The sequence below is a fragment of the Eptatretus burgeri genome, chromosome 11, assembly GCF_056783735.1.
Source record: "Eptatretus burgeri isolate ZD-2024b chromosome 11, Ebu_testis_v1, whole genome shotgun sequence".
Classification (NCBI taxonomy): Eukaryota; Metazoa; Chordata; class Myxini; order Myxiniformes; family Myxinidae; genus Eptatretus; species Eptatretus burgeri.
The window spans coordinates 25,697,222-25,724,776 of record NC_140971.1 but is presented as its reverse complement, the minus strand read 5'-3'; the positions used below and the strand labels follow the sequence as shown (position 1 = coordinate 25,724,776).

The following is a 27,555-nucleotide window of genomic DNA, read 5'->3' as shown; positions in this document are numbered from 1 at the left end:
ATAAAAGTTATTTCATTTTATTTTAAAATAATCACTCTTCTGGTGTTCATTGGTGCATTCATTGTCAGCAAGGACAGAAAAGTCGATGTAAACCTGAAAACTTGGCAGATTCTTAAATCATCAAAATTGTGTAGAGAATTTTTAATCAACTTTTTTTTTTCATCAATTTTTAATCATCAAAAATTAAACCATCGTCCAAATTGCTTCTTCGCTCTCTGCAGATCTGGATAAAACCACAAACTGGTCCAACACGTGGAACATGTCTTACAATCCTGACAAATCTCACATTCTCACAATGTCTCTCAGAAAGGACCGTCTAGAACCCCCCGCCCCAACTCCCCCATCTACTTTCTCAACAATCCTCTGGAAGAAGTCCTTTCATTCAAGCTTCTGGGTCTCACTATCTGCCATGATCTTTCCTGAGAAAGCCACATTTCCAAGCTGGCCTCCAAAGCCAGTCGCCGACTGGGACTCCTCCTTCGTGCAAAGTCCTTCCTTGGCCAACCTGAGCCTCTGACCATATACAAAGCTTTCGTCCACAACATGATGGAGTACTGCTCTCCCCTCTGGGCTGATGCCCCTGCCTCCCACCTCTCTCGGCTTCATGCTGTGGAAACCAAGGCATTTCGGATCATTGGCATCTCCCGCGATGAGGCTGAGTCTTTGGGCCTCTCACTCTCTCACCGCAGGCAGGTCGGTGGTCTTTCTGTCTTCCACCGTCTCCTCTCCGGTCTCGCCCCCCCCGCCCCCCGCTCTCTCTGCGATTTGTCCCCACCATATTTCCACAGGGCACTCAAGGTCTGCCAATAACCCCCTTCTGGTAAAACTACCAAAATCACGAATCACTGCTCACCTTCACTCTTTCATTCCTCTTTTTTTCCCACCTTTGGAATAAACTCCCACACTGTCCAATCCCATTCTTCCCTCCAGGTCTTCAAAACAGCTGTTCACTACCACCTATCACCCCCCATCCAAATCATCGATCTTTTCTCAATCCCATTCTTCCCTCCAGGTCTTCAAAACAGCTGTTCACTACCACCTATCACCCCCCATCCAAATCATCGATCTTTTCTACCCCCGTCAATCCACCCCAAACCCATCTCCTTCAAATTCCTCTGCTTTCCTTCCTGAAAGTCCCTGTAACGTCCATCTTGTATACCCCGTGTTCCTCGCTCCATCCCTCTCCCTTCCACAGATCTCCTAATGTCTCTGTTCCCCACTGTTTTATCCTCCCTTCTCCCACTCCTCTCGTCTCATGCCCCCCTTGCTGTGCGTTGTGTGTTAGGTCTCATGCAAGCCTCGACAATGTAATAAAATAAAAAAAGAGAAATGTAGTCACATGAGGTTGCCTTTAAAATGGCAAAACTTCAAAAACCCAATGCACATTCAGAGCTTAAACCTGCAATTTTTTTTCACAAGACAACACAAGACAAGACAAGCCAAGCCAAACGTTTAAATGAATGAATAAATAAAAACTCCACCTTGTGTACTGCTATCAAACATAGCAGGTTCCTGTTATCAAGTATAAACATTTGGAGTGTGATTAATAGATACACAAAGCAGCAACAAATCTCAACAGCTCTCACGGAGAAGCTTCTTCAGTGTGTCAGAATGCGAGAAACAGCAGAAGCAGACAAAGAATACAGAAGACACAAATGCAGAGTAAATACAATTATCAGCAAAAGAAGACATGGCGAACCTCCAATTGGGAGCAGGCAGAGGTGAACTCTGTATTTGAGAAAAATTGAATATTAAAAAAACCCAAATTATACCAAATATAAATAAATAATAATAATAATAACTAGAACTGCCACTTTATAACTGCTGGCAGTGATGACCAGGTACCCAGAAGTCCGCCTTTGATACAACGTGAGACTTAAATGATAGTCGCAAAGTTTCCCTTAGATAGGATAAGTGGTTGCAGAGAAAACATTATTTAATAGTGATACAAATGCAGCCTTGCTTCGATACAACGAGGGACTGACGAGTTACGAACCGGGTAGCACAAAGTGTTCAATCTAGCTCTTATGTTTGCAGTTAGCCCTTTTTCCTGGGGACATTGTCGGTATCAATTGAATTGCTATTCCTGTCCCCTCAAACACATTCAGGTGCAGCCAAGTGAGCCTTCTGTTAGGGTTAGTTAGGGAAATAATTAAATAATTCTGGCTGCCAAATCACGTGGCTGATCTGGTTGAAATTTTAACCCCACATTTCACATGGCAGCTAAATTATAATTGTGAAGTTTCGCATATATAAAAGCAGCGGTTCCAGAGTAAAAATTAATTAATATTTATCCTTCAATCCAACATGGCTGCCAAACCATGTGACCTATCAATTAGAAATAAACAAACTTATATTCACTGTTCGTGTGCAATATGTTTGTGAAGTTTCCCCTTGATCTGTCCAGCCGTTCTGGAGAAGATGTTTGAAGGTTTTAGGTTAAATTCAATATGGCCACCAAACCATGTGACCTCACAATTAGAAATTAACAAACTTGTGAAAGGATGTCTTGCGGAAAGTGTGTAAAGTTTCGCCTCAATCTGTCCAGTTGTTCTGGAGAAGATTTTTAAAATTTATTCATCTTCAATCCAAGATGGCTGACGAACCATGTGACCTATGACATCATAAATTTAAATTCTGCTTCCAATCGTGGACTGGAACAAGTGTGTGAAGTTTCGTGTAAATTGGAGGTGCGTTTTTCTATCCAAGATGGCCGCCAAACCATGTGACTTGTGACGTCATCGTTTTTCCATTTTTATGCAGACGTGATGAAAGATGGCAGTTGCAAATTTTTGCTTCGATAGATTAAGCAGTTCCAGAGAAAACATTTAATATTTTATTTAAATCCAACATGGCTGCCAAACCATGTGACCTATCAATTATTTGTTAACAAACTTGTATCCCCTACGCGTGCAGAATAGACCTGTGAAGTTCCCCTTGATCTGTCTAGCCGTTCTGGAGAAGAAGATTTTTAAAATATATTAATTTTCAATCCAAGATGGCTGACGACCAATGTGACCTACGACATCATAAATTTAAATTCTGCTTCCTATCGTGGACTGGAATAAGTGTGTGAAGTTTCGTGTAAATCGGATAAGGTGTGCTTTTCTATCCAAGATGCCACCAAACCATGTTGACTTATGACGTCATAATTTTTTTACCATGTATCCAGACCTGATGGAAGATGGCAGTTGCAAATTTTTGCTTAGAAAGCTTAAGCAGTTCCAGAGAAAACATTATTTAATATTTTTCTTAAATCCAACATTGCTGCCAAACCATGTGACCTATCAAATATTCATGAACAAACTTGTATCCCCTACACGTGCAAAATAGACCTGTGAAGTTCCCCTTGATCTGTCTTGCCGTTCTGGAGAAGATGTTTGAAGGTTTTAGGGTAAATTCAATATGGCCACCAAACCATGTGACCTATCAATTAGAAATTAACAAACTTGTTAAAGGATGTCTTGCAGAAAGTGTGTGTAAAGTTTCGCCTCAATCTGTGCAGCTGTTCTGGGGAAGAAGATTTTAAAAAGTTATTAATTTTCAATCCAAGATGGCTGACGAACCATGTGACCTATGACATCATAAATTTAAATTCTGCTTTCAATCGTGGACTGGAACAAGTGTGTGTAGTTTTGTGTAAATCGGAGAAGGTGCGTTTTTCTATCCAAGATGGCCACCAAACCATGTGACTTGTGACGTCATAATTTTCCCCATGTATGCAGACATGATGGAAAATGGCAGTTACAAATTTTCGCTTCGATAGATTAAGCAATTCCAGAGAAAACATTATTTAATATTTTTCTTAAATCCAACATGGCTGCCAAACCATGTGACCTATCAATTATTCATTAACAAACTTATCCCCTACGCGTGCAGAATAGACCTGTGAAGTTTCCCCTTGAACTGACCAGCCATTCTGGAGATGTTTGAAGGTTTTAGGGTATATTCAAGATGGCCACCAAACTATGCGACCTATCAATAAGAAATTAACAAACTTGTAAAAGGATGTCATGGGGAATGAGTGTGTAAAGCGTCACCTCAATCTGTCCAGCCGTTCTGGAGATTTAAAAAAAAAAAAAAAAAAATGGCTGCCGAACCATGTCACAATAAATTTTTTCTACGGTGAATTGATGTGTAGATGACGCTCAAGAAATTTCAGATTTTTCCCATGCAGCGTTCTACTTGACAAATTTTCACCGGCATACCGCTTCACCGATGACATCACAAAAAATCACCCGTGTTCCCCATCGGGAGCTTAGTAAAATGTATCAAGCGAAAACAATTTCCATTGCACCGTTTCAGAGATACAGAGGTCCAAAGTTTATCGGTTTTTTCAAGATGGCGCCCGTACCACGTGACCTATGATGCCATAATTATGAATTAAGTATGCTACCAAAAAAGATACACACTGGTGAAAATTTCATGTCGATCGGACTTTGCGTTCCTGAGAAAATGATTTTTAAAACGAAAGAACCCGCAAATCGTCGGCGGAAGAAAAATAAATAAATAATAATAAATAAACAGAAGAAAAACAATAGGTTACCCAGTCCCATTTGACTGGGTACCCTAATAATAATAATAAAATTCCATTAAAAAAAATAAAAATGTACATGAAAGTGTGCACGAGGGGTGACAGCTGGTAATGGAAGGTACAGAAAAGGCGAATTGTTAAGGGCTCATCATGCAACAGGAAAGCGTTTGACAAGTGGCCAGCCACACACAGTCACGGTGCAGGAATCAAAATAGGCAAAACATACTTCAGAGCCAAAGGATAAACATAGACTAGGCTAGATGAATAATATAATCATATCCAATGAAGCAATAGTCATTCTCAACTTCGTCTTTACATTTGGCATAAAAATAGTGCATCGTAAAAGTGCTATGGATGTTTTGTGATACAAAAAATCCTTTCAATAATTATTCAATTATGTTTGAACAACAGCAAAGTTGCATCGAGTCAAAGTATAAAGGTTTCGAATAACGCATGGCAACAACAAAAGAAAATGTTCAGCGCTGTGTTGCAGAGCAAGTGGCCCGATGACGAAGGCACTGGAACCGATACCTCAGAGGTCATGGAATCGGCTGAAGGCAGTAGTACGATGAAGCTTCTAGAAGCTCGGCAGGTATCGGCAGAATTATCATGTCACTAATGGACCGTCAATAAAAAGCTCACGCGTGATCTTCAATGAGGTGGTTTATATTCTTGCAATGCTCAGTCTGATCTAAAAGGGTCATCTCAAAGTTTTACAGCCCCAGATGCAACTTTTTTTCAAATTAGTTTTGGTGAATTCAAGTTACCTATATCCAGTCTCGATGCTTATTCATACGTCTGTTCAATGTAAACGATTTCTCACACCATTCCTTTTGAAATTGTTTCTGGAATTAAAAATATGACCCTTGTACATGTGGTGTCAATCCACACTTTGTGGTTGACTCCCAAATGGCAGAGGGAAACTTGAGGATTGACATTCTGCTAACAAAAGGCTATATGTATATGTATGTTGCCCACATCCCCTCAATTCCATGAGCATAAGACAAGCAAGGTTGTTTCACTTTCAAATTTTTCGATTTTTTTTTTTTTTAAACCTTTGTCTAAGGTTTGTGGAAGAGCTGCAACAAACACAACACAAACACACAACTTGACTTGAAACACAGACACCAAAGTTTGCGGAAGTGAAGTCACAGAGTACCATGGGTACCGGTAACACCATCTATACGACCTAGCTTCTCTCTGCATTCAGCAGGGCAATCAATGAGACATGTCCTCCTCCTTATGTATACCAACACACAAAGTTTGTCCAAGCCCCATCCATTAGATGCTTAATGTCGAGCAAGGAAGCAGCACATACCATTTTTAAAGTCTTTGTGGTAAGATTCGACCATGATGACAATGAAGCGTCTATTACATTATGAAACTAAAAACGACACTCTGAGAGTGCATACCTCCACCAGGCTGAACAGTTTACGTTTTTGTAATCTACTGATAGACCAAATCTGCATCCGGACCCTAATTAAAATCTAATCAGCTTATTATTACTTTCCGAGTCATCCAGCAAGTTTCGTCCGAATCTGTCCACAACCTTTTGAAATATCGTGCTATCTATCGGTTTAGCCCTTTCAATGGTGAAGAATCACTTAAAAAAATTTAAATATTTATTGCATCCAGATCTTCCCCAACATCGAATCAATTCGTCCAGGTCACACACCCAACCTGTCCACCAAGTTCCATTCAAATCAGTCCACAACTTTTGAGCTATCCCGTTCACAGAGAGACCAGGAGAGAGCCAGACGGGTGAAAGCATAACCTCCGCCCACCTTCGGTGGTGGAGGTAATGAAGAAAACTAGTCGGAACAACACAAATGACTGGAGCCAATAACAGAGGTAGAACAGGGATAGCTGGGTGGAAAAAAGAAAGGGGGACAGGTGTGGGCCAAGTGCAATATGGTGTCGACTGCTGGAACGACGCAGCGGTTGGCAGAGGCTGGATTGGTTCTTGCATGTGGTTGCTGGTGGTATGCGATTGACCGTTGCTGTCTCACTACTCGGTCTGAGTTCCCATAGTGTTGTTGACCCACCAACAGTGAAGATTTTCACAAGCGTTAACCTTCTCACTGATGAACTGCTCAAAATCTCGACAGCTCCACTACTTCCTCCCCCACTTTACAGTTGACGGCCGAAACACAAACGTTTCTGTGCTGAGTGTAGTGCTCTGTGCCTTGGGGCATACCTGAACTGCCCCCAGGGAACGTTGTGTGCGGGGGGGGGGGGGGGGGAGGGAATAAAAAATGGATAGGAAGGTACGGCAGAGGCGAAGAAGAACCCGTGGGACCACATGGCCTCCAAGCTGACTAAATAATCACGTCATTTACAAAATACATGCAAACACAGGGCAGTATGTACATTAATCATGAATAAAAAAGGGGGAGGGTGAGGTACCACTTCTTACCATGAACATTTCACCAATAAATAGATCGACCTATACGTAATTATCTTCATGGCTAAAGAGTAACGAATGCACGAATGTTTTGTGATCATGAAATTTTGGAGTCACTTCTCAAAAATAGCCAAGTTGTTTTGGCAGTTGGTACAACAATACAAGATAAGTTTAACTATGGTTAAAATGCATGAAGTTGCTTGGTTGTGAGGGTTACTTGGCAGGGGAGGGGGGGAGTGGGGGGAGGGAGGAGGAGGAGAGAGAAGAGTAGAAGGAAAAGGGGGAAAAAAAAATGGTTTATATTTGCTCAGCGAACCGAGCCTCGGCAGACAAACTACAAGCAAAAGACTTTGCAGCCATTGGCACCTCGTGTACCCGCACCAAACAGCAGCATTCCACTTGTGCTGCCCCGAGCTGCAATGTGACCACAATGTTCTGCTCCGCGTTTGCAGGCACGTGCGATCGCAGCAGCTCAGTACAGCCTCAAAAGGCATCAAAAACCCGAGAACAGAATGGTTAAATTTATCTGCCACAAAAGATTACAGAGAGCTGACGTTTCAGGCCTTACACTTCATCGAAGCAAAAATAGAGAGATGGGAATGGGGCGAGGGTTGACATATGGTGGATGACGTTACGAGTGACCTCACAGCTGATGTGCTGCACGTGAGCAATGCCTATTGAACAGAGGTGTGAACAGGAGTAATGTATTGGGAGGGGGTTTAAACGTCATGAGTAACATCCTTGAATGATTCATGATGCATTTGTAGGAGGAAATAATTCCTGACGTTTAAACCCTGACCAATACTTTTCATGATGTTCACACCTCTGTCCAATAGGCACTGCTCACCTGCAGCAGATCAGTCATCAGGTCATTGGTGATGCCACCCACCCTATAGCTACCCTCGTCCCATTCTCGTCTCTTTTTATTACTTCGATTAAGGGTAAATGCCTGAAACGCCAGTTCTCTGTAATTCTTTATGGCGGATAAATTTAACCATTCTGTTCTGGTGTTTCAATTCTCTTGTGCCACCAACACAGACCACGAGTTCTTTGCTGGAATTAGTCACCACTCAAGGCATTGCATGCTTCATGAGCAATAGGCAACCTTGGTATTCTTAAAAGCCAAACAAGTTTAAAAAAAACAAAAAATTTCAATACAATGTCCATTAGACTTGGGACTTGCTTCGCATTTAATGGGAATAAAAGTTAAATGAGGCACAATCCAAGAAATCCTGTTAATAAATTGTAAATTTATAGGAAAAAAATAAACAAATAAAAAGCTTCAACTTTGCTTAATATATTTACCCACCTGAGTGTCCGTCAAATTGTCCAGCGCCTGCATAACAGAGTGCTCTGGCCGAGCATTCTGTGACTGCAAACAACAGTTCATCGTTAAGTCTTTCTTAAACAAACACATTTTATATCACTCCAACAAAGCTGCAAAATGCACGAATCGTTAATAGCTTTGCCATAAAAGAAAAAAACAAAATCTTCGACGCTCACTCTTTAAGACACGTTGATTGCACGACGCTCACATTGATGAAGCTCGTGTTTACTATGCACAATTTATGATCTCACGTCTAAGATAACCATCAGAAACCCTCATCAATCAAACGAGCACCCTTGATGCAAGGGCAACAAGCTAAATGTTTGTCGAGTTACCCGATAATTGTAGTGCACAAACCGAGTGAGACTAGTTTATCTCATGCTGCAAAGCAACTCACCACGAGCCCGGATTCCACAGCGGGCAGAAGTGTTAGCTTGCTGCCATGTGTAACTGTGTAATCACTCAGTCTGCCCGACTTCAGATGGCTGGGGAAGGGGGAAGAGAGGAGAAACCTTGAAAAAAATATTTAAAAATCCAACAAAGTATCCACTAGGATTCTCCATTCACTACTGTCTGTTTGCATTATGCAGCAACATCAAAATCGGTACATTTAAAATAAATAAATAAATAAATAAATAAATATATAAAAAGCACGGCTCTACTGGATACAAGCGGTCAGCTACGCAGGGCATGCAGAGCACCTCGTAATTTCGTCTTTTTCATTGGTGCAGTGTGGCAAGTGTTGATTTTGCAATTACTTTGTGGGTAATGTATGCGCTAATCACTCATTAGCCAGAATATCTCCATTTCTCCCTCTCAAAAATAAAGTATGTCGAACGACAATGCACAAACATCTTCGTTGTAGGGAAAAAGACCGGCAAAGGAGTTCAGTCACGTGCAATAGTCAACAATGACATTTAAACCAATGAAAAAGTGCGACAGCAGTACAAGGCTTCCGTAACTGGTACAGTTAGTCATACCAAGTCATACTAAATAGTAGTAGAATGAATGTAGTAATGGAATACTGCATGACGAGGGGAGATAAAAATTTATTGCTTGTAAAGAATACTCCATGCAAAAATGTCGGCTTCAATAAGAGCCGTTTGCAAGAGTGAACTTGAGCATCTCTGTTTGTTCCCGGACATGAGAGATGAAGTGTACAAATATTGATCAGACATTGGGTTCATTCTATCTTGACTGGATCACAAACTTGGCAAAACGTCAGACTGCATGGCCAAATAGTTTGAGATACCAGTCACCAAAGTGAGACCTGACTGGGCCTACCAGACGTTTTTCAAAATCTCAAAACTCTCCGAATCACGCTACACATATACAATTTAAATGCGACTTTGAAGTTTTTGAACAAACAAAAGTAATGAATGGTTTCCTCTTTGTGACCGTGGAAGTGACTTCCACAAAAAAAAGTATGTCAGTTTTTATTTCCACCCCACCTCCCCAACGTCCCAACCCCAACAACTTCACTGTGTAATATCCTCTGAAAAATTCACACTCGTCACTCAGAGATCCATAGATACCCTCAACCATGTACGTCATTTCAGCCACTCAGGTCAATCAGAGAAATGTCTGGAACTTAGTTTTGGGTGATTTTATGTCTGAAAATAAGCCCCATCAACATATTTGATGTCTGAAATCTGATTGCACATCAGTTAGATATTTGTATGTTGATCCCTCACCATTTGCTCATACTGGCACAACAGCAGTCACACTTCACTCATATGCACTAGAATGACAGGCCACAGAGGACATTAAAAAAAAAAATCAATAAAAGGGACCAAGTTGGATGAAATGCAGTTGAACTTCTCGATTCTGGGGTTCGACATTCATCACATGCCTGCCACGAATGGACGATGTTGCTGGTTGTCACAAACCGATAACCCCTAAAGCTCGAGATGCTACTCAACAGTCACCAATCCAGGCCTTGCAAGAAGGGATGGAGGATGACATGAGATGGTGGTTCGTGCACTACCATCTCATGCCATCCCCCATTTCTACCTGAAATCATTTCTACACCCATTAACCCTACATCACTCAACCCTCTTAATTACAGGTTCGGGTTTCATTCCCTCCCCTATTTCGTCAACTCATTCACTTGCTTGTTGCATCAAACTGTGGCCCCAATGTCACGATCTAGGTTACCATTTCACAATGTCAAGTTCTTCTTCCATGAGCCTCGATTTTTGGACAACAAAAATCATCTATATTGCTTCAAGGAGAACCAATAACAGTGGACTGCAGAAATGCATCTTTTGAGTACCGGGGATCGTTTTTGCTTTTGGCCAGTTGTGGCCCAAGGACAGTCATGCGGGGTGGTAAAGTCAAAGAGAACAAAAGGAATATTTTTGGATGCAAAAAAAAGATATACAATATCTTCAGAAAGTATTGTGACGTCCACGGGACTTGAACAGTCCCGCCAACGTAGAATGAGCCGAAACGATGGAGGCGGTTTATTTATTTAGAACCCAAACATGGCGGTTCTAATCGCTCTACCGCAAACGGGACGAGGAAGGTGGCACGAGTCGCTTTTCACTGAGTTGATGATGTTTATTTGTTTTTATTATTAACCAGAAATAACAAGACTCGGCAAGAAGAGGGATCCGGGGCGATTCGACGGGATGGTGTGAGATCGGGCGTGGGGAAAACACAGACAATTCCAATGAATATACAGATCTCAAACCCTCTAAGGCGCCAAGTACACACACACACACACACACACACACACACACACACACACACACACACACACACACACACACACACACACACACACACACACACACACACACACACACACCGTAGCTATTTCTGGTGGTCAGGCTGGACCGTGGTGTGGACGCAAGTGTCCCTAGATTGGCGTCGGACGAGCTGGCCTTGCTCTCGTCAGGGGGGGCAGGAGAAACCGTGGTGCTGTCGACCTCCTGGTCCTGGCCCAAGTCCGCTCACAGCCACCAGGGAACCAGTTCTGGCGCCAAGTTGCGAGCAGGAGAGGGAGGCAGGTCCGCCCGCCATTCGACCCCGTACTCCGAGTCAGCAGAACCCCAGAGCCAACCAAGGTGAGGCACGAGGCTCAGCAAGGCTCCAAGACACGATGAAAAACAGGATCGAATCCGCACAACAACAAGCACGCTCCCCGCACAACAACCTCCACCCCAAAAAACACGATCTTTTTGTCCCGATCTTCTTCCTCTTCCTTTTCGACCCTGAACAGAACCTTTTTATCCTCCCGTCCTCGTCACTTCCAATCGAGCCGTTTATTGGCCCACCACCGTCGCCTTCTGCCAATCGTGGTCACGGGGCGGAGCCATCCGCAGTACTCTCCTGTGACGTCACGGCCAGCCTCCAGAGAATACCAAAAGGGTTTACGCAGACACACTTACCCTATCCCGTATCCCTATCTAATTACGTGACAATTATCATTTCCCCCTTGAAGAAATGGACATTTACTAGACAACTTATCACCACTGAATTGCTACTTATTACATCGAGATCCTGGTACACTCGAACAGCATGGCATACCTAATTAAACATCCTAATTACCCTTTGAATGCATACCCCCCCTCAAACGTAACAGTATTCACACCCCTCGACTTTTATCACATTTTATTGTGTCACTGCCCGAATTTAAAATGGATTAAATTTAAATTTTTTGTCACTGCTCCACATATAATACCCCAAAATGACAATGTGAAAATGTGTTTTGAGAAATTTTTGCAAATCGATTAAAAATGAAACATTTAAATGTTTTGCATCAATAAATATTCAACCCCCTGATTCAATACTTGTAGATGCACCTTTGTCAGTGATCACAGCTTCGAGGCTTCTTGGGTATGTCTGCATCAGCTTTGCAAATCTGGATTTGGCGATTTTCTCCCATTCTTCATTGCAGATTTATTCAAGCTCTGTCAAGTTGGATGGGGAGTGTCGATGAACAGCAATCTTCAAGTCTTTCTGCAGATTCACCATGGGATTCAAGTCTGAGATTTGACTGGGCCACTCGAAGACTTTCATGTTCCTGTTATGAAGCCATTCCAGGGCTTGCTGCTTGGGGTCATTGTCCTCTTGGAATCTAAATATTTGCCACAGTCGAAAGTCTTTTGTACTCTGAAGCAGGTTCTCCTCAAGGATTTGCCTGTATTTGGCTCCAATCATTGTTCCCTCTATCCTTACAAGTCTCCCAGTCCCTGCCGCTGAAAAGCGTCCCCATAGCATGATGCTGCCACCAGCATGCTTCACTGTAAAGATGGTGTTCGATGGGTGATGAGCTTTGCTCTGTTTCCGCCAGACATTTTTCATGTGCCTTTTCTGCAAACTCCAGGCATGCTGTCATGTGCCTTTTCTCAGGAGTGACTTCCATCTGGCCACTCTCCCATAAAACTGATATATGTGAAGTGCTGCAGAGACTGTTGTCTTTCTGGCAGGTTCTCCCAATTCAGCCAAGGAACTCTGTAGTTCTGTCAGAGTGGTCATTGGGTTCTTGGTCACCTCCCTGACCAAGGTTCTTCTTGCCCAGTTTGGCTGAACGGCCAGCATTAAGGTGCTGTCACACCTTGACGATTTAGCCAGCAATGGCAACGTATAAAAATGTATGTAAAACGTTGGCATACGCTGAAATTTTGATGTTTTTTTTTAAGTTTTGGTCGTATTCATAACGTGTTGGTCGTATGCATAACATATTAGTTACGGGCACAGAACGTTTCGTTGTCTTATAGATAACTTATACCAATGAATGCTTAGCCTGTTGTCGGCGTTCACAACCTATGCCCAACGATAGTTTAACTTAGGCAAAGCGCGCTGCACGTATCGATGACGAACTCGTGGCATAGCCTGTTAAAAACCTACTGCACGCCGATTTAAATCATAACCGCCTGAGAATTGGAAGTGTCAACCACGCAGTCACACCTTGACGATTTAGCCAGCGTATGCCAACCTATGAAAAATGTCTAAAACGCTGGCACACGTTGAATACGTTAAGAGCACGTTGAAAAACGATGAAGTACGCTGTCATATTTGGTGGTACGTCTAGTACGTCGTGAAATTTCAAGCATGCTGAAATTTTTAGGACGTACTCGCCGTATGGCTCACACGTTCCGCTACGCTGGGAATAAATTGTAGGCACGATATGCAATCATTGACACACGTCAACACAAGTTCCTTGTACGTTACTCATAAGTCGAAACACGCGAGGTAATGTTTAGCATACCCGAAACTTATTTTCTCCGTCAAGGCACATTTTCTTTTTTTCTCCTGGGCTCCATGAAGGCACGCGACGAAATATCTGAAGTTGTTGTTTTTTTTTTTTAAATTATTATTATTTTTTTAGTCCATCACGAATTTTAAAATATATTCGGACATTTGCTTTCAAGTTTCGACGTCGACGTGACAATATCCACAAACAAAATATTCACAGAGGAGGAACGAAGAATAAGACATGAGCAAACTGAAGAGGCAATCGGACGTGACGTAACGGCACATGATGAAATATCGGAAGTTATTGTAGTTGTTTATTTTTTTTTTAAACGCTGCCAATACGCCATCATACTGCAGCTGTAAATTAGAAACACGTTTAGTAAGTTCTGTGGTCCGGAAGACGTCAATCAAATACGTCTACATACGTCAATATGCGTTGGAGGTACGTTACACATAGGTTCAAAGCACGTTACTCATAGGTTAGAAATAAGTTTTGGGTACGCTAAGCATTACCTCGACGTGTTTCGACTTATGAGTAACTTACAAGTAACGTGCCTCGACGTGTGTCAACGATCACATAACGTGCCTCGACGTGTCTCAACAATCGTGTAACGTGCCTACAACATGTTACTCATAGGTTATAAATAAGTTTCGGGTACGCTAATCGTTACCTCGACGTGTTTCGACTTATGAATAACTTGCAAGTAATGTGTGTCGACATGTGTTAACGATCGCATAACGTGCCTACAACTTATGGCCAGCGTAGCGGAACATGCGAGTCATACGCTGGCATACGTCGTAAAATTTCAAGCATGCTAAAATTTGAGGACAACCGCAAAGTACAACGATGAAATCCAGCGTACTATGACGTATGGCAGTGTTTTTCAGCGTGCTCTTAATGTTATCAAAACGTACCCATAACATATTCAACGTGTGCCAGCGTTTTAGACAAATTTTTCATGTCGGCATACGCTGGCGAAATCGTCAAGGTGTGACAGCGCCTTTAGGAAGAGTTCGATTGGTTCCATATTCTTTCAATTTCCTAATGATGGAGCCCACTGTGTTTTTGGGAATGTTCAACACTACAAAAATTGTTTTACACCTTCCCCAAGTATATGCCTCCTCACAATTATATTTCAGAGTTCTATTGACAGTTCCATTTCATGCTCCGACATGGACTGTCAACATGCTCGGTTGTTCAGTTTGGTCTGATAGCCAGCTCTATAGTCTGGGTGGTTCCCTTGTCTTTCCATTTCCTCATGATGAAACTCACTGTGCTCTTGGGAACTTTCAACGCTAGAAATTGTTTTATACCCTTCCCCAGATCTTTGCCTCCTCACAATTACATCCAATTCTACGGACAGTTCCTTGGACTTCATGGTGGAGTTTCTGTTCTGACATGCACTGTCAACTGTGGGACCTTATATAGAAAGGTGTGATTCTTTTTAAATCATGTCCAATCAATTGAATTGGCCACAGGTGGACTCCAATCAAGTTGTAGAGACATCTCAAGGATGATCAAAGGAAATTGGATACACCTGAACTCAATTTGAAGTGTCATAGCAAAGGGGTTGAACACTTAATGACGCAAGACATTTCAGCTTTTCATATTTAATTGATTTGTAAAAAATTCTCAAAACAAGTTTTCAGTTTGTCATAATGGGGTATTATGTGTGGAGCAGTGACAATATATACACACACACACACACACACACACACACACACACACACACACACACACACACACACACACACACACACACACACACACACACACACACACACACACACACACACACACACACACACACACACACACACACACGTAGTTGTCGACTTACGACCTATGCGACTTACGACAACGACAAACTTTATTATTATTATTTTTTTCACACGATGTTTTTCGCCCGTATCGTGAAATTTACGAGGAGAAAAAGAAACAAACCATTCAAACAAAGCTCACCATGTTTACGAAAAAAAACAACTCCGGATACCTCGAGGGCTGCCCGAGCAGATAACATCGATGATCCACAGCCAAGCATGAGTGACCAATAACATGTTTTGTATTTTTCGTATTTTTGAATGTTTTTGCAAATACAGTACCGTATTAAACCAATTGTACTGTAGTGCAATGTTTGACTTGAACAAAGAAAATGTGAATAAAATACAGTATAACTTACAGATGACAATTGTATCATTATAAAGTATGATATTAAAAAAAATAAATAAATAAATAAATAAAGGTTGTCCGACTTACGACCAAATCGACCGATCGGTCGGAACCAATGACGGTCGTAAGTCGACGACTACGTGTGTGTGTGTGTGTGTGTGTGTGTGTGTGTGTGTGTGTGTGTGTGTGTGTGTGTGTGTGTGTGTGTGTGTGTGTGTGTGTGTGTGTGTGTGTGTGTGTGTGTGTGTGTGTGTGTGTGTGTGTGTGTGTGTGTGTGTGTGTGTGTGTGTGTGTGTATGTATAATCCTTTTAAAATTCAGGCTGTAACAACAAAATGTGAAAAAGTCAATGGGTGTGAATACTTTCTGAAGGCACTGTATATATCAGCTCAGTTATTTGTTCATTACAACTGACATTGGTAGCCAATGGATTAACTGTTCCACCAATACCATCGCAAGGTCTTTTTCTGTGGCACCTTTTGAAAAAGTGCCTTTCACGCTCCATTCCAAAATATTCTGGATGTCCAGAAAGTTCTTGGGGTTTTTGAACTGGCTTGCGCAGCAGTTGGATTAGTACATTATCTATCTATAATTCCAAAAGTGTGTGTGTGTATGTGTGTGTGTGTGTGTGTGTGTGTGTGTGTGTGTGTGTGTGTGTGTGTGTGTGTGTGTGTGTGTGTGTGTGTGTGTGTGTGTGGTGTGTGTGTGTGTGTGTGTGTGTGTGTGTGTGTGTGTGTGTGTGTGTGTGTGTGTGTGTGTGTGTGTGTGTGTGTGTGTGTGTGTGTGGTGTGTGTGTGTGTGGGTCCGACCGGTGTTTCTCGCCAACCACTGTAGTTAGGGAATTTTAGCAAATTGTGATGACCATCTGTGAAAAAAATTGCTTACCAAAAAATTTCTTCACCAACATATTCATCTAGGTGTCTACCAACACCTATCAATTAGTGCAAACCCAAATCCTTGTGGAAAATTCTGGGGAGGCAATCAAAGTTCAGGTGCTCAGAGGGCCTGCGTGAAAAAATAAAATAAAAATAAAATCGGAAAATTACTTTTGCCAATATTGACTTGTGGGATGTCTAACTAGGGGTTTTTTGGGGCGCTGAATTGATTCAACAATTACATTTGAGGAAAAATGAATCCCTGGCTGTAAAATATTGACATGATACATTTTTAGATATCTCAGATTGTGTTTTGCGGTAATTTGGCTCAATTGATTCAGATTGTTCAAATTGTGCTGAAACCAGCATGCAACATTTTTGAAACCACTTCTATATTGTTGGTCATACTTGTGCTCATGCTCAGTAGAATTCTCTGTGTTAGCTGACGTTAGCAAAGAGCTTTTAGCTATAAAATTATTGTGTACCGGACTCAATAGAAGTTGAATCTATTCAACGTAGAGTGGACCTATTAATGTTAAAACACATCACTGTATGTGTGTTCTGCCTGTTTTGTGTCAAAATTTCATGTCCTGTCTGTTGTTTACAAAAAAAAGCCTTATTTTTTAGGACAGTATGGACAAGGATGTGACTGAACCTGGCTTGAGGTGTTTCATCTGTGGTGGTTCCGGGATTGAAAAGCATACGCTCTCAAAAGTCTCCAATAAAGGCCACCCACGGATCTTATCACATTCTGAGCTTGTGGGCGATGCAGCGTTGATCGGGAGACTAAATGAGGACTGGAACAAGTTGAGATACCATGTGGATTGTAAAACAGAGTTGTACAGTCGTGCGAGAAGTATATCCACTGCAACTGAAACAGCTAATCGCAAGTTTTTGATGCCACACGGGACAAGAAGACTCTGGTGTCCTTCTCAACTGGGTTCAGCAGCACTCCTGAAGACCAAGTCAACGCTGATCAAGCGGAAGAAGTTGGCAGAGCCATACAGGCTAAGATGGATGGGAAAACTGTTGTGGATGCAATGGTAACCAAACACAAGGTCAAATCACTTGCAAGTCTCAGATCTGGACCCAAAGTCAATGGTGAGAAGCTGGTCATTGACTCACTGAAGCTATTCAACTGCCTCATTGTCATCAGTGAGCGTGAAGTCAAGACCAAAGAAGCTCTGCGCTTTGAGTTGACGCCAAAACCGATGTCTCTGTTTGACAAAAATCAAAAGTTGTGAAAGCCAGACAAGGCTGCCCTAGCAAGGTCCCTGAAGGCATGTGTGGCACCTGTCGAACAACCCCCTGCACAAGCCTTGTGGTTGATGGTGGGTGGCTCCTGCACAATGTCAAGTGGGAGGCTAACCTTACTTGGAAGGATGTTGCCGAGAGCTACCTCCGGTTTGTGAAGTCCATGGGGAGCCATCGCCTCCGGAAAACGGTGGTCTTTGACAGATATGGCAGCTCCACCAAGGACCATGACCACTTGAGACGAACAAAGAATGCATGCTGTGACATTCAGATTCGTCTGGATCTCAAAATCATCATTGCAAGAGAAAAGTTCCTCGATAACAAGAACAACAAAGCCCAGCTCGTTCTGCTCCTTGCTGAGACATTTAGTAGTAATGGAATCAGTGTACAGCAATGCTCCGATGATGCCGACACCTCCATCGTCCGCGCAGCTCCAGAGTCCCCTGTCGAGGTGAGGGCTGAGGACACAGACGTCCTGGTTATGCTGATTCATCATGTTGCAGACCATCCGATCTTCCTCAAGACAGCCAAAGAAACATCTTACGATGTCGGAAATATCCGGGAGGTCCTCCCAGAGATATACCGGAGGTATCTCATCTTCTTGCACAGCTTCTCTGGCTGCGATACAGTCTGCAATTTTTGGGTTCAGCAAACCAACTTTGCTAAGCAAGCTGTGCAAGACTGATGAAGCAGAGAGGGCAATGGACGTGTTTATGGACATCCGAGCTGAGAAAGGTGATATCATTAAAGCAGGCTGTGGTCTTTTCATGCTCATGTTCCATGGGAAATCCTCAAAAGACTTGGAAGACTTGAGATTCGACATCTTCAGCAAGCGCGCTGCTACTGGGAGCATAAAACCTGAGAAACTCCCCCGACAACAGGAGCTACAGCACAGCACTCTCTCCGAGCTTACCTCCAGACTAGAGACTGGCTGATGCTGCAAAGTCCATCGTTGGATGCCCGGGACTACGGATGGCAACTCACTGAGCAAGTATATGCACCAGTCCCTTCTACAGACCCCATTGCACCAGACTACCTCCTGACGTTTGCCAGCTGCAACTGTGCGGTGGCCTGCAGCTCACTCAGGTGCTGCTGTAAAAAGCAAGGAGTCAAGTGTATTTCTGCTTGTGGCATCTGTCATGGTAACTCTTGCCTGAACATAAACCAGCTGGATGACAAGAGGAGTGAGGAAGATACTGGGGAGTTTGGTGAATAAGGTTGTAAAAGCTGACGAAGCAACATTTCCATTGAGCACAGTTCTGTTAAAAATGTCAATAAAATACATTTTATATGATCAAGGAGTGTTTTTTCTCAAAAATAATGTATGGAATCAATTCAGCACCCCAAAAACCCCTAGTTAGACAACCAACAAGTCAACATTAGCAAAAGTTAATTTTCCGAATTTTTCGCGCAGGCCCTCTGAGCACCCGAACTTTGATTGGCTCCCCAGAATTTTCCACAAGGATTTGGGTTTGCACTAATTGATAGGTGTTAGTAGACACCTAGATGAATACGTTAGTGAAGAAATTTTTTGGTAAGCAATTTTTTCACAGATGGTCAATACAATTTGCTAAAATTCCCTAACTACTGGTCCGATCTAATTGAAACTTGGCAGGTATATTGCTGGGGACCTGAGTATGTGCCTTTTCAAGGTTTGATATTAATCGGACAAGTGCTTCCCAAGTTATGGCCATTTATTTACCAACCAATGACAGGACACATTGCTGCATAGGCGTGGCTGATGCGCCATTTAGTTACCAATGACAGGACACGTTGCTGCGTAGGCGTGGCCGTTGGGGAAGAGATCCTCAGCCGCGTTCCCCATTACGGGTTACAACATACGGACTTCCGGATAGTGATGACACTGTATTCTAATAATTTCTCGATTTCTTATGCGCATTTATAGATAAACACAATGCCCCAATCCAGTCGTCGTTTACGAGAGTGAAGGAACGGCCTGTGAGGTTGTTTGAAAGTTTTTTTTTAATTTTTTTTTTGTTTGCACGTACGGCCACATGAGAGCGAAGGAACGGCCTGTGTGGTTGTTGTTTCTGGCATGCGGTTTGAAAGTTTTTTTTTTTTTTTTTTTTTGCACGTACAGGCACGTACTAGTCCTTTTCAATTCACTGAACTGTTCATAAAGGAATTTGATGAGGCACTTCTTGATTAGGTGTACTACAATGGTGCAATGGGTGTTACAGTTCAAAAGAAAAAATTACAAACAAACAAAGACATAGTTCAAATGGGACCCCTTCCTTTCCTCTTTCATGAGAGCAGCACATAAATGCGTGAAAGGTTTCCTGCATGTTGTTCAAATAAAAGGATTGCACTTAATCCTGCAACAATAGTGAATAATTCTCAATGACGTGCCCAAACAAACAGGAATTGCATGGGCCTCTGAAATATGCCGTATTACTGCATTCTGAATAAATAATGGCATAGAAGTTTAGCAATGCTGTAGAACTAATCAGGAATAGCAGCTCATGGTAAAAATATGATGATAGAAAATAGAAACTACGCCACTCGGTAGAGCACATACCTCCGCCTCGGAACACCTGAGCCAGTAGAACATATCGGGCCCAATTTTTTTTTTTTTTAATATCATGCGAAATATCATTTTTGGCCCCATATCTCAATGGTGAAGAATCACTTAAAAAAAACTAGAACTAAACTAAAACTAAACTAGAAAAAAAAAACTAAAAAAAAAATAAAAAACTTAAAAAAACTAGAAGGGCACTCGGTGGAGTGCATACCTCCACCATGTAATGCCTGATCCACGACAACATATCGGGCCCAATACATTTTTGAAATATCATGGTGTACAGTAGGATATCCTTTTTGGTTCTATCTCTCAATGGTGAGGAATCACTTTAAAAATTAAATAATTCTCGTATCTGGATCCGGATCTTCACCAAAATCTAATCAATTCATCCTTGCCACACACCCAACCTGTCCACCAAGTTTCATCCGAATCCATCCACAACTTTGAGATATCGTGCTATATATCATATTTAGCCTGATCTCTCAATGGTGAAGAATCATTTTAAAATTTTCGTCATTGGATCCGGATCCAGATCTTCACCAAAATCTAATCAATTCATCCTTGTCACACACCCAACCTGTCCACAAAATTTCATCCGGATCTATCCACAACTTTTTGACATATCCTGTACACAAACAAACAAAGACAGAAAGGGTTGAAAACATAACCTCTTCACCTTCGGTGGCGGAGGTAATTAAACCATTCTCGTATCTGGATCCGGATTTGGATCTTCACCAAAATCAAATCAATTCTTCCTTGTCACACACTCAATGTGTCCACCAAGTTTAGTCTGAATCCGTCCACAACTTTTTGAGATATCGTGCTATATATTGTTTTTGGCTCTGTCTCTCAAATGGTAAAGAATCACTAGAAATTTTTTTCTAGTGGCTGAATCCAGATCTTCACCAAAATCTAATCAGCTTGTCCTTGTCCTGCACACAAACAGACCTTCAGTATCGGGGGGGGGGAAAAGGAAGCCTTTTATTCTTGCACTAGTTGAAAGTTTAAAAATGGGAGGTTCAATGAGGAATTGTCTTGAGTTGTATGCACCTGGCACTTAAAATGAGAGTAAAGTGAGTATCAATTTAATGATCGATTCAAAAAAATTTGATTGGGTAAACTTAGCATGGAATATATGAAGATAATTTCCGGCTTTTGAAAGACGTGCTACATGCTGTCCACAAATTCTTGTTCCGGTTTTAAAATTTTATTACAATCAAACCAAGAGATACAATGATGTGTTTTTTGGGGGGTTTTTTTTGCATTTTGTCACATAATTCATCAAGTTTCTTGAGTCTTTCAGTACACCTCAACACGTGCACCCTTCGTAGCACGTAGCACAGCCAAGTGATAATCCACTTCAGTCCACATGTTGGCCAACATATCCCTCATCACACTGCTGATGCAATTGGTTATCCTTGCACAAAGTGTTTCAATGTCAGCAATAGAGCTTTGGAAAACGATCCTTGACGTACCCCCACAAGAATAAGTTTAAGGGCATCGCATCACGAGACTGTAGGCCAGGGGAACTGCCCCACCACATCCAATCCATCGACAGAGGAAGTTCTCGGTTCAAAAAGTTGCACTATCTGGACTTTATATGTTTGAAGATGCAATCTCTTGTGGACAAGATTGTTTTTTATACAGTACTATTATTATCATTTTCCTGCAGGTTTGGATTAATTTGAAACAATGTCTACTTAACCTTTTCTCTCCGAGGAGCGTTTCCGTGTTTCAGGGTGGGACAGACAGATGGCATCAACCTATTATACGTACTAGCAAGCTGCCTGTGCTCGCACAGGATTCTAAACGGGGTTGGGAAAGAGGTGGCAAAAATGCAAATGGCATCTTCTGTCAATGAGCCAGCAAGCTGGGAAAAAAAAATTCACATTTATTGCCACATCTGATGCAATTTTAATGCTCTAATGGCAGTGAGCTGCTCCATTTCAAACAGTTTGTTCGATAAACGTTGCATTTTGATGGGCCTTGGGTCCATAATAAAAATTTGAAGTGTTGTCAAAGCCAGTGACCAATTGCAAATTAATAGTAGGATCATCAATGACATTGCTGGGCCCAGGGCTTTGGAGAACAGGAGTTTGAAGAAGATATTGATTAAATATTTTCCACAGAAAGACCAGAAAGTGATTTGAGCGCTTTTCTCAACATTGTCTGCCAGCATACGATTTGTGATCAAACCAAAGAGAAGTTCTTGATTTACTTGTCACACGTCCTGGGCCTTTTTACTGGGTTAGCCTTTTCAAGGTCCTGTACACTTTCTACACGTCATACGTTCTGGGCCTTCGAAGGGTCTTACATACTTTCTACCCAGGTTCAAGTTACGAAGGCTATGGGAAGTTATTCTGAGATTTAAGTCGATGTTCAATAAAGATAAAAGACAAAACGTTGTTACATCCATCCTTTGTTGGCCGTCTTCACTTTTCCAGCTTCAATTGTTCAGCCCAGTGGGACTGCAGATAGATGAGAGTGTGCTCCACTTGGTTAAGCTTTCCATAACATACACAAAGACCAATGACTACTCTTAAACAAAAACACACAACAAAGACCAACAACTACGAGAAACAATAAAATTTTAAGAGATCATCCAAATAACACATTACCGTTCACAAAAAGGTTATTTTGCACTTATTTGGTGCTTCAGACCAATAGGCCATTCATCATTTACATTTTACATGAACGTTAAAGTGTGTATAACTCTGTTCTTTGAATTCCAGCTAATTGGCACGACTTGAAGGTAGCAGGTCATTCAGAACAGGTGGGTTTAATCCCAGGCACATGACGCTCAATATATTTAACTTCATCAAGTGAGGAACGTCAGTCAAATCGTTTGAACATGGATGCAGTCAGCACATGGATTGAAAGTCAGAACATGGATTGAATGAATGGATGCAGTCAGGCAATTTGGGTCACCATGGAGACACAAAGTAGGCATGCCTCCAGAAAGAAGCACAAGAGTGCCTCGGATGCAAATTTCAGGGATGTTTCACCACAAGCAGGTTGTTATTTGCCACGTTTTTGAAAAAATATAAATGCAGGATGATTCGGCGTTGGGTAGAGGGGGAACTTTATTATTCCCTTTAGTGTTTTACACACACACACACACAAAAAAAAATCATTCCTTCCAGAGAATTAAGTTTTTAGCTTTATTACTTCTGCCACAGAAGGTGGCCGGAGGTGGTTACGTTTTCAGCTGTTTGTCTGTCTATGAGCAGGATATCTCAAAAAGTTATGGACAAATTTGAAAGCAACTTGGTGAACTGGTTGGGTGTGTGACGAGAACAAATTGATTGGATTTTGGTGAAGACCTGGATACTATAATATTTAAAGTGATTGGACCAAAAATTATACAAAGAACGATATCTCAAAAAGTTGTGGACAGATTATGACACAACTTGTTGGACGAGTCGAGTAGGTGACACGAACACGCCAAATAGATTTTCGTTCAGGTATGGATGCAAATCTGGCCTATCAGTGAGATACAAAACGTAAACTGGTCAGCCTGGCGGAGGTATGCGCTCCACCGAATGCCGTTCTAGTTAGGAATGTGTCCATGAGATTTAAGGACTGGTATGCTCAGACATATAAATTTCAGTGAACCACATTTTTAAAACCATTGACCAAGCGGCACAAAATTTGGGATCCAAATGAAATTCTAAGCACTCACCAAGTGTACCAATTGTCGTTGAAAAAAAAAAAAAACATAAATATAGATATATATAAATATATATAAATATATATATAAATAGATATATATATATATATATATATATATATATATATACACATCTTCTTCTTCTTTCGGCTGCTCCCGTTAGGGGTCGCCACAGCGGATCATCCGTATGATCCGCATAGTGATTTGGCACACGTTTTACGCCGGATGCCCTTCCTGACGCAACCGTGGTCGCCTCTTACGACACAGGGATATGGTACACCTATTTTAACCAGGGTATACACCGGCCCAGTATACTGGTACTCATTTTGCCGACCTCGGAAGGATGACAGGCTGAGTCAACCCCCTGGTGTATTAATTCAGTGGCCCAACGGGGCTTGAACTCAGGACCTTTTGGATCCCAAGCCGCTGCCCTAACCACTGCGCCAACACCAGGATATATATATATATATATATATATATATATATATATATATATATATATATATATATATATATATATATATATATATATATATATATATATATATATCGGAGTACAGCACGGAGTTGGCAGTGTTTTTTTTAGTGAGATTTGACATGGGATAAAACCCCACTTGCTGTGCTGGAAATACAGGTGCAACTCACCTCAAGAACAGCAAGATACAACAAGAAGAAAGTTGCATTCTTAGAAGTGTAAATGCTTGAAAGCAAAAGCTGGAGAGCAATAACCAAACCAAAAGTTTGAGGGGATAACAAAAGAAACAGTGGGATCCACAAAGCTGGAAATGTGTGCTCTTCGGGTTAATTGAACTTCGAAGTGTCCAGGGGACAATCGACAGCTTGCTCGTCGGAAGAAAGAATACCAGTCAATGCATAAAATAGAGCAAAGTACTGCAAGTATGGAATAGGATCAGTACTAGATAGAGGATGAATCTGAGCAAACAGCATGGGTGACAAATTCATGGCATGCTGACTGCTGACAAGTACGAGCATATTCTGATCCACCATGCCATTCGCTCAGGAACAACCCTCTTGGGCAAGGGATCCACATTCCAGCAAGATAATGACCCGCCCCCCCCAACCCCCTGTAAGCAAACAGCAAATCTAGGAGAGCAATATCAATACAACTCACAATACATCGATTGCAAAGAGTAATATGGTATATTCAGAACAACGCTCATTTGCATCAAAGTTGTGGTAACATGTAAATAAGGTGTTAAAATGCTGTGAAAAGTGAACGTCTCCAATAAAGCTCTGGTGGATTATATCAAACTTTCTTGCTCTGCTTTTGTATGAAAAAAAAAATCTATTACAAGTATATACGTATATCATCCATTTCAAAATTGGTCATTCCCAACTGCAATTCAATTGTTTCCATAATTTCTAAAACAATACGTACGAGGATAATCATGGCGAGGCCACATCCCATTCATTTTTGTGAACTGAATTTGCAGCGTCACACTTGGTGGGGTTTTCTTTTTTTTGTTGTTGTTTTTAAAAAAAATGTATTTATTTAGTTTTGTTTGCCTGATGAAATGTCTCACATTCTTTCTCCTGGATCCAGAGATTCCACAGACTCAGCAACAGCAGAAGGGTGGGGAACGTCGGCCCAGCAGCTACGATCCAGACCATGCGCGTCACGCGACGCACACACTTTTGTTCAAAAATAAATAAATAAAACAACACACTCCATGCTCACTCAACACGAGTTGAAGATCATGACTGCAGTCTTCTTTCCACGTCAATCGTGGCAAATATATTTTGCATCATTATTAAAATCAACGCACCCCCCCACCCCCCCCCCCCGAATCATCATGCAGACACTGGACTCCACAAAATGCTTTTCACACGACTACCTTCAAAAGAAAGCCGAAGACTAACGGTTGTGAAGTCGAGTCAGAAGGAAGAAGCTCACTCTTTGTGTCGAGTCCTTCGGCTTTGACAGCAGGGAAGATCCAAGTACTCCCCGGATGAGCGTGCAATGAGCGCCTGCTCCGTGGATGGTACCGGACCACGTAACCACAGTTCAACCTTTGTTTGGCCTCGACATTCTTTGACACACAACCACAAAGTGCCTCTTTTGACGAAGCATTTGCGATGGTATTTTCAAACCGAGTAATAATTATAAGAAGAAATTTTCACCAGGGAGGGAAACATCTCATCGGAGGTCTTCACAAGCCGCCCCCCCCCTTTGCAGCCCCCCAGCCCCCCCCCCACGCATATGGAACATTACTCGAGTCATGCACACCATGACGAGCAGTAACACAAACCGGTCTCCACTACCAGGACTCGTATTTATTACCCTCTGTCTGGCACAAATAACCCAACAACCATTTATCATCATCATCATCATCATCATCATCATCATCATCATCATGCATATTTGTGGACGAGCTACATTTGCTCCACATGAGGCAGGAGGCTCGGATAGCTTTGGGACAAATGGTGTTGGATGTGAATCGACATGAACGGCTGAGACGTGGATTGGGGAGGGGGGGGGAGGAGGAGGGGGTCATGGAGTGAAATAAAACAGCGACAAACGAGCGGAGACAAAGGCATCACGGAAGGGCCCAGCACTCCGAAGGCCTCGAACAGAGCGGCGCACACGGATCACGTCGACACACGAGTGTGCTTCCCCATCATCAGGGGTTAGGGCGCCATGTTCGAATAAAATAAAATAAAATGGAGTGTGAGGGGAGAGATTAAAAATGAGGGAACCGGAGGAAGGAAAATAGAAACAAAGAAGAGCGAAAACCCTGTCGGTGTTACCGCACTCGGACTCCTCTAACTCCGACAGCTCCACCACCCTCGTCCCTCCTCCACACACGACCCCATGGCGCCTCTTACGTCTCTTTGTGCAGCAGGGTTAGTCTCTCCCGGGGAAGGCGCAAACGTCGGGCCAATGTCAGCTTCAGGCCGTCCACGGTCTCCTCCACAGGCACCAACACCTCGAACTCCGTCCCCGTGGTCGTTCGAACCGCCACTGTCATTTGCGTCGGTGTTCGCGGCTCGCTGGGCCTGGGCTCGGGAGGCTGCGGCTCCATTTTGGTGCGTGGGCGGCGGAGGGAGGGAGAATGAAATGAGGGGAGAGAGAGGAAGAGAGAGAGAGAGATCTAGAGAGAGAGGGAGAGTGAAACGTCGCTTCCAGTTAATCAAATCGCAAGTTCGGGAGGGGGAGAGGAGAGGGGGGGGTCGCCTTTCCTTCTGAAAGCTTCCAATTGATAAAAGGTTAAAAGTACATTTCACAAAAAGGGTGAAGAAATATACAAATATAACAACTCCTTTGTTAACGCGGCCGCAAACGCGGCCGCTTTGTAAGGCTGCGCCTCACTCCATGGGCTTGGGCCACATAAGCCCCGCCCTTTAAGATCTGAGCCCAATCAGAGCGACTCATCGGCGTCACAACCAATAGAAGCAACATAAACCACGCCTTTCAATAATATGGTCCAATCAGAACGACTCATCGGCGTCACAGCCAATAGAAGCAACATAAACCACGCCTTTCAATAATATGGTCCAATCAGAACGACTCATCGGCGTCACAGCCAATAGAAGCAACATAAACCACGCCTTTC

The 27,555-nt window shown here is 42.4% G+C and overlaps 1 protein-coding gene across 2 annotated transcripts in view; it reads right to left on the bottom strand.

Annotated features, from left to right (window-relative positions):
* The window catches only part of MIDN (midnolin), a 51,692-nt gene extending 24,355 nt beyond the window's left edge, over nucleotides 1-27,337 (bottom strand). The window contains exons 1-3 of one of the 2 annotated variants that reach the window (XM_085845619.1): nucleotides 26,828-27,337; nucleotides 8,663-8,750; nucleotides 8,248-8,310 (exon numbers count right to left, since the gene is read on the bottom strand). In XM_085845619.1, the coding sequence (XP_085701745.1) occupies nucleotides 8,248-8,310; nucleotides 8,663-8,750; nucleotides 26,828-27,024 (348 nt within the window). In that variant the 5' untranslated portion in view covers nucleotides 27,025-27,337. The remainder of the gene's footprint in view (nucleotides 1-8,247; nucleotides 8,311-8,662; nucleotides 8,751-26,827) is intronic. The other variant, XM_085845618.1, reaches the window with a different exon arrangement.
* Nucleotides 27,338-27,555: the final 218 nt, after the last annotated feature.